Source organism: Nomascus leucogenys, chromosome 10 (genome assembly GCF_006542625.1).
Source record: "Nomascus leucogenys isolate Asia chromosome 10, Asia_NLE_v1, whole genome shotgun sequence".
In the NCBI taxonomy this organism is placed as follows: Eukaryota; Metazoa; Chordata; class Mammalia; order Primates; family Hylobatidae; genus Nomascus; species Nomascus leucogenys.
The window spans coordinates 41,520,743-41,528,440 of NC_044390.1; the positions used below are offsets into that span (position 1 = coordinate 41,520,743).

General features: G+C 50.4%; 1 protein-coding gene across 1 annotated transcript; it reads right to left on the reverse strand.

Annotated features, from left to right (window-relative positions):
• Positions 1–3,744: 3,744 nt before the first annotated feature.
• FFAR2 (free fatty acid receptor 2) lies at positions 3,745–7,273 on the reverse strand. The gene is made up of 2 exons (XM_003280025.2): positions 7,151–7,273; positions 3,745–5,794 (listed from the first exon to the last, which is right to left on the reverse strand). The coding sequence occupies exon 2, from the start codon at positions 5,791–5,793 to the stop codon at positions 4,801–4,803; it is 993 nt and encodes a 330-aa protein (XP_003280073.1). The 5' UTR covers position 5,794; positions 7,151–7,273; the 3' UTR covers positions 3,745–4,800.
• Positions 7,274–7,698: the final 425 nt, after the last annotated feature.

Genomic DNA, 7,698 nt, shown 5'->3' on the forward strand with positions numbered 1-7,698 from the left:
TCCCGAGTAGCTGGGATTACAGGCGCCTGCCACCATGCCCGGCTAATTTTTTGTATTTTTAGTAGAGACGGGGTTTCACCATGTTGGGCAGGCTGATCTCGAACTCCTCACCTCAGGTGATCCACCCGCCTTGGCCTCCCAAAGTGCTGGGATTACAGGCGTGAGCCACCGCGCCCGGCTGAGTTAGTGCCCTTAAAAATGTGTTGCTCAGGCTGGATGTGGTGGCTCACGCCTATAATCCCAGCACTTTAGGAGGCTGAGGTGGGTGGATCACTTGAAGTCAGGAGTTCAAGACCAGCCTGGACAACACAGCGAAACCCCGTCTCTACTAAAAATACAAAAATTAGCCAGGTGTGGTGGCGTGCACCTGTAATCCCAGCTACTTGGGAGGCTGAGGCAGGAGAATTGCTTGAACCTGGGAAGTGGAGGTTGCAGTGAGCTGAGATCGTGCCACTGCACTCCAGCCTCGGTGACAGAGTGAAACTCCATCTCAAAAAAAAAAATACAAGAGAATGTGTTCCTCAGTTCTGAACCTGCTGCTGATTAGACTTAAGTGGAATGGGGGTTATGGAGGTAGGAAGCGGGACTCAACCCCAGGGGTGGTGTTCAGACACTGGACCAAATTGAGGACTAGCTAAAACAGGGAAACGGTGAAGCAGCTTTTCATAAAGCATGCCCGCCAAAGTGCCATGTTTACTGTGGCCATGGCAACACCTGGGCGTTACCACCCCTTTCCATGGCAATGACATGACAACCCTAAAGTTACTACCCTTTCCTTAGAAATTTCTGCGTTGACTGCCCCTTAATTTGTGTGCGATTAAAAGTAGGCAAAAATATGACTGCAAAGCTGCCCTGAGCTCTTACTCTCTACCTGTGGGGTAGCCCTGCTCTGCAGGAGCAGTCACGGAGCTGCAACAGGGCTGCAGCTGTAACAGGGCTGCTTCAACAAAGCTGTTTTCTTTCTCCACCAGCTAGCCCTTGAATTCTTTCCTGGGCAAAACCAAGAACCCTCATGGGCCAAGCCCCACTTAGCACACCTGCTCTGCCTCAGTATCATCAACTTGTCTAGACATTATTTCTTTTCTTTTTATTTTTGAGACAGAGTTTCGCTCTTGTCACCCAGGCTGGAGTGCAATGGCGCAATCTCGGCTCTCTGCAACCTCAGCCTCCCGGGTTCAAGCGATTCTCCTGCCTCAGCCTCCCAAATAGCTGGGATTACAGGCATCCGCCATGATGCCCAGCTAATTTTTTGTATTTTTAGTAGAGATGGGGTTTCACCATGTTGGCCAGGCTGGTCTTGAACTCCTGACCTCATGATCTGCCCATCTTGGCCTCCCAAAGTGCTAGGATTACAGGTGTGAGCCACCGTGCCCAGCCAACGTGATTTCTTTTCATGTAATCCAATCAAATTAGCTTTTGTGGCAGCTGTAATACATCACAGACTCATAGTGCATGTACAGTCAGCTGAGAATCCCAGACTTTTTTTTAACTTATTACTGCCATGCTATCTACCTACTATGTTATTTCTATTTTTTTTTTTTTTTTGACAGTCTCTCTCTGTTGCCTAGGCCAGAGTGCAGTGGCACGTTCTCAGCTCACTGCAACCTCTGCCTTCCAGGTTCAAGCGATTCCCGTGCCTCAACCTCCCGAGTAGCTGGGATTACAGGTACCTGCCACCGTGCTTGGCTAATTTTTTGTATTTTTAGTAGAGATAGGATTTCACCATGTTGGCCAGGCTGATCTCGAATTCCTGACCTCAAGTGATCTGCCCATCTCGGCCTCCCAAAGTGCTGGGATTACAGGCATGAGCCACCATGCCCAGCATTATTTCCATTATTTCTAATGTTTACTTATTATATTTCTAATAAGTGAGGGTACATCTGTGTACATGGATTTATATCTTAGAACTACTTAATATTCTATGATTTCTCAGCAATTTTATTCATACAGTCTTATTTTAATCTGCAGAATAATCTTGGGAGGTATCTAGTATCCTAATCACTATGATTTAGAAATAGAGGCTGGAGGTGGAGGCTTGCTTCAGGCCATCCATTTAGTAAGTGGAATGGACACTGAATTCAGGGTTCTTATGGCACCTGTCCAGTCTTTGGAAGGAGAAAAATAGAAAATGAGCCTTCAGTTCAGTGGGACTAATAAGGAAAGGTTTTCTGGAGAAAGTGAATATTGAGTGGATTTTTCTAAGTGAGGAAGAAGCAAGCACCAGAAGATGGGGGAGGGCCAGGCATGGTGGCTCACATGTGTAATCCCAACACTTTGGGAGGCCAAGGCAGGAGAATCACTTGAGGCCAGGAGTTCAAGACCAGCCTGGGCAACACCCTATCTCTACAAAAAATAAAATAAAATAATTAGCTGAGTGTGGTGGTGTGCACCTGTAGTCCCATCTACTCGGGAGGCTGAGGCAGGAGGGTGACTTGAGCCCAGGAGTTCGAGGTTGCAGTGAGCCATGATTGTGCCACTGCACTCCAGCCTGGGCAACAGAGTGAGACCCCAACTCTAAAAACAAACAAACAAACAAACAAACAAACAAACCAACAAAAAAACAGGTAGAAGAATGTGGGATTGAGGTGAGGGGGGACGAATAAGCAGGCAAGGTTTTTGAAGAACAAGTTCTTGGACAGATTCGGCTTCTGAGATAAGGCAGTGATTCGTGACCCCAGCTGGCCACCTGGGGTGCTTTTTTGAAAAGCTCACTTGCTGGGGCCCCACCTGCAGAGATTCTGTCAGTAGGTTGGAGGTGGCTCTCTGTATTATTTTCACACCTCCGCATGTAATTCTGATGTACAGCCCAGGTTGCAAACTACTAGGTTAGGAGCTGGAGGTCATTTAACTAGAGAGAATGGTCTAGGAGTCCTTATTGTGGAAAAATGAGCTAGGCAGGTAGAACTGGAAGGGGAGAGACAGCACAAATCAAGGAAAAGAATGGTACAATATGAGTTCCTTGGGGGAAGCACTTTTTTTTTTTTTTTTTTTTTTGGAGACGGGGTCTCGCTCTGTCACCCAGGCTGGAGTGCATGGCGCGATCTCGGCTCACTGCAACCTCTGCCTCCCGGGTTCAAGCGATTCTCCTGCCTCAGCCTCCTGAGTAGCTGGGATTACAGGCACGTGCCACCATGCCCAGCTAATTTTTTTGCCTTTTTAGTAGAGATGGGGTTTTACCATGTTAGCCAGGCTGGTCTCGAACTCCTGACCTCAGGCGATCCGCCCGCCTTGGCCTCCCAAAGTGCTGGGATTATAGGCGTGAGCCACTGTGCCCAGCCGGAAGCATCTTTTTAAATTAAATTTTTAAAATTGAGAGACAGGGTCTCACTGTGTTGCCCAGGTGGGTCTCCAACTCCCAGGCTCAAGCGATCCTCCCACCTCAGCCTCCCAAAGTGCTGGGATTACAGGCATGAGCCCCTGCACCTGGCCAAGGAAACATTTTGATGATAGGAAAGCTCTGCAGGTTTCTGAGGAGGAGGGTAACATGTTTTAAGGCCCTGTGACAGACAGATGACTGTGAGTCGGAACCACCCCGCAACCTTTCTAAGGCTGGACTCTATTCATCCCTCGAAAGATGATTCTGTCAGTGCCCTCACTTCCTTTGCCCGCACCACCTCTTTGTCTTAAGATGTTTCTGTGGTTTCGGATGCATCACTTTTCCACTTTGCTGCTGAATCTGGTTCTCTCTCCCATTTTTGCCCTCCCTGTGCTTGCAGCAGTGTTACAAAAATTGTGGACATTCACTTCAGAGTTTTATAATCTTTATTTTCAATTTGCTAGACCAGGTTGCTTTCTCCTGTATGAGGGAGTGCCAGTCTCTGATTGCTGGGTACCAAACCACATCCTTGCCCGTGTGGGGTACCATGGAAGAAGGAGATAAGACCCAGACCTCTGGCAGCTCCCAGTTTAGCAGGGGAGACAAGATAACACATGAAAACAAACAGAGCGCATCAAAAAGGCAACAGGTCAAACCGATGCAGGGAAACCCCTATCATTAAAGGTCTAAGCCCTGAGGCCTCCCTGCTCATCTCCAGGCTCAGAACCTTTGTGAGTCTTCTTTGACTTTATTTAGTATTTCTCTTCCATGTCTCTCTTGTTGGTTTATCTCCAGCATCAACCGCTAGAGCAGTGTCTAGGTGTTGCTTTGAAGCTTGTATCGAAATTTCTCTAGGACTCTCTGCTTCAGCCTGGCCATCCCCAACTATCAACCACATCACAAGGACAGGACTCGTGTTAGCTATGCTGCTTCTCCAGCCTGAAGGTGCTTCTTTTTTTTTTTTTTTTATTTAGATGGAGTCTCGCTCTGTCGCTAGGCTGGAGTGCAGTGGCGTGATCTCAGCTCACTGCAGCCTCCAACTCCCGGGTTCAAGCGATTCTCCTGCCTCAGCCTCCTGAGTAGCTGGGATTATAGGCACGTGCCACCATGCCCAGCTAATTTTTTTGTACTTTTAGTAGAGACGGGGTTTCCCATGTTGGCCAGGATGGTCTCAATCTCCCGACCTCAAGTGATCCACCTGCCTCAGCCTCCCAAAGTTCTGGGATTACATGCATGAGCCACCACACCCGGCCGGTGCTTCTATACCTAACTACTTCTTCCTGCATCTCTGAGTCATGCTCCTTTGAGTAGTACAATTCAGTCAGGAAGGGATACCAAGCTGGTGAAAGGCATTTTTTCAATGTCCCAGTTCTGGACTGGGTCTAAGGATTTCTGAATCTGGATGGGAGCCTTCCTGCTCCGCCTCTCCCAGGCTTCCCAGTTCCTGTGTAACCCAGGCCACCTCCGAAGGTCCAGGGAAACCACTACTCCGTAGTGAAGTCCGAACTTGGCATCCCCTCTCCTTGACCCGCACCCCTGTCCTCATTTGTCCCCTCTGCTGTGTCTTTGCCTCTGCGTCCCAATAGGGAGGAGCCCTGATTCCGCAGCACCTGCAGCCCTCTCCCAAATGCCCTGCGCACCACCGAAGAAGAGAAATAGAAGAGCAGGGGGTCCAGGCTGGCATTGAGTGAACTGAACACCACGGCTATTGACCGCCACCAGGGGCTTTTTCTCTGGTGATACCCCACCAGGTGGGACACGTTGTAAGGTCCGAAGCACACCAGGAAATTGAGCAGCGTCACCACAGCCAGCCCCACGGCTCGGCGCCGCCTCTGGGCCCCCACATGGGGCTGGGAGAGCATGATCCACACAAAACGCCAGTAGCAGAAGATGGTGACTGCCATGGGGATGAAGAAGAGCACCAGGCACAGCTCCAGCCGCACGGGCAGCACCACGTCCAGCTGGTTATCGGTGAAGTTCTCGTAGCAGGTAATTTCATTGCCACTTCTGATCTGCTCAGTCGTGTTCAAGTACTGAACGATGATCACGATGGTGCAGTGACCAAAGGACATAAGCCAGGCCACCAGAGCTGCAATCACTCCATACAGAGGCCGGCGGGAGAGCTTGTACTGCACGGGGAAAGCCACTCCCAGGTAGCGCTCGATGCTGATGCCCGCCAGCAGCCACGTGCTGCAGTAGATGCTGCTGTAGAAGCCGAAACTCGTGAGGGCGCAGACGACCTCGGGCAGGTACCAGCGGAAGTTCGATGCAGCCTCGATGATCTTGAAGGGCAGCAGCAGCAGCAGGAGGAGGTCGGCCAGCGTCAGGCTTAGCAGGAGGATGTGCACAGGTGCAGGCTGGGGCTGGCGGACCCGCCCCACAAAGGCCCGCAGGGCCAGGAGGTTGGCAGGGAGGCCAGTGAGGAAGATGATGATGTAAGCCATGAGGATCAAGGAGCTCTTCCAGTCCGGCAGCATCCTGGAGGGGAACAAAAAAGGGCGGGTTCGGGGGGTCTCACTCACAGCCCGAGCAGCCAGCTCTCCTTCAGGATGCAGACATCCTCCCCAGCACTGGCCCCTTCCCAGGACTGTGCTTTCTGATGCCACCACGGCTTGCTCACACCACCTGCTCGAACTACCCAGAGCAATTATTGACTTTGCCTGGGGCGGGATATTAAGCAGTAGTGATTATGTTTGCCATCATGTGTCTCTGGAGGAGACCAACCCGTGGCTTCCCAAGGGAATTCCCCCTCCAGTTTCCCTAGCCTTTCTCCTCCTATCCTCACAGATACAGGAAGTTACTGTTACCAGTTTCTAACTTTACTCAAGTCCCTTTCTCAGACAGACACCTGCAGGAGAGAAAGGCATCAGTGTGGGGAGAGAGCTGTAAGATGCATGTCAGGATAACGAGGCTGTGGGGCCCCAGGTGCCGATACCCAGTGCCAGCTCTCCACAGGACCCAAGTGCCCAGCCACCAGCCCAGCTTCCTACTTCCCTTTGTCTGTTTTGCAGAGCACAGATTCGCCCCTACCTTGTCCTCCCCTGTCCCACACCAAACTCTGGGATTCTCTAGAAAAGGGGAAGCTGGGGCTGGGCACGGTGGCTCACTTCTGTAATCCCAGCACTTTGGGAGGCCGAGGCGGGCAGATCACCTGAAGTCAGGAGTTCGAGACCAGCCTGGCCAAAGTGGTGAAGCCCCATCTGCACTAAAAATCCAAAAAAAAAAAAAAAAAAAAAAATTAGCCGGGTGAGGTGGCGGGCGCCTGTAATCCCAGCTACTTGGTAGGATGAGGCAGGAGAATCGCTTGAACCTGGGAAGCAGAGGTTGCAGTGAGTCAAGATTGCGCCATTGCACTCTACGCTGGGCGGTAAGAGCAAAAACTCCATGTAAAAAAAAAAAAAAGAAAAAAAAAGAAAAGGGGAGGCTGGGAGGCTTAGAGGAGGGTGGAGGGGAAGAAGGATGAACCAGCACTAGCCTTAGGAGGAAGGCTTGTCCCTAGAAGACCTTAGAGAAATATTCAGAAAAGCCCACAGGCCTTCACTGGCCCTTGAGCCTGGCATTCTGACCATAAATAGAACTCGTCTTCTTCACGGGGTAACTCAGTTTCCATTTGGGGTGTCACCCTTGCTGGCCCCCAACCCAGGTCCTGTCCCTCTGTCCACTCTCCAGCCTTGGTTTCCTGGCTGTTTCCTTGCTCCTCACACTAGCTCCTGTCTGTGGGCATGAGCCTTCCATTTGGTTCTGACATCCTTCCTCTGGTCTCCCAGAACCTTCCCCTCAAACCTGATCCTGGCCTCGCTTCCCAGAGCACAAGCACTACACTAGCTGCCTTGCCTTGTGTTGTTCCGGATAGGTGGCTTCTTGGGATTGGTTCTGAAGGGAGGTCTGCAAGCTTCCAGGAGAGAGGAACAGAGCTTTAGCCCCTACTTCTGTCCATGCCATGCAGGAAAAAATGGTGAGGAACCTGGCTGGTAGTAAGCATTTATACTAGCACCAGCCACGTGACCAGAGAAAGGAAGTCGGTCTTTAAGCACTATTTCCTCTCAAACCCAAAGGAAAGGCCCAGCATCTTTATTCTCTCCCTAGAGAATCCTCACTCTTGACTTCCAAATTCGGATTTTTCTGTCCTTAATTCCTGATTAAAAAAAAAAATTCCCAGGCATTTTTCCTTTTTTACTTCCCAAGTCAGATTATTTTCTCTTCTCTTTCTTAGGCAGTTTCTTCTGTCATTCTGCTCATTCTCAGAAATGAGTTTTCCTCCTTCCTTTTTCTTTTTCTTTTTTTTTTTTTTTTTGAGGCTGAGTCTTGCTCTGTTGTCTAGGCTGGAGTGCAGTGGCACCATCTCAGCTCACTGCAACCTCTGCCTCCCGGGTTCAAGCGAT

Bases quoted from the DNA above. Each gene is read 5' to 3' on its own strand.
- FFAR2 (XM_003280025.2), bottom strand. From the start codon at position 5,793: ATGCTGCCGGACTGGAAGAGCTCCTTGATCCTCATGGCTTACATCATC.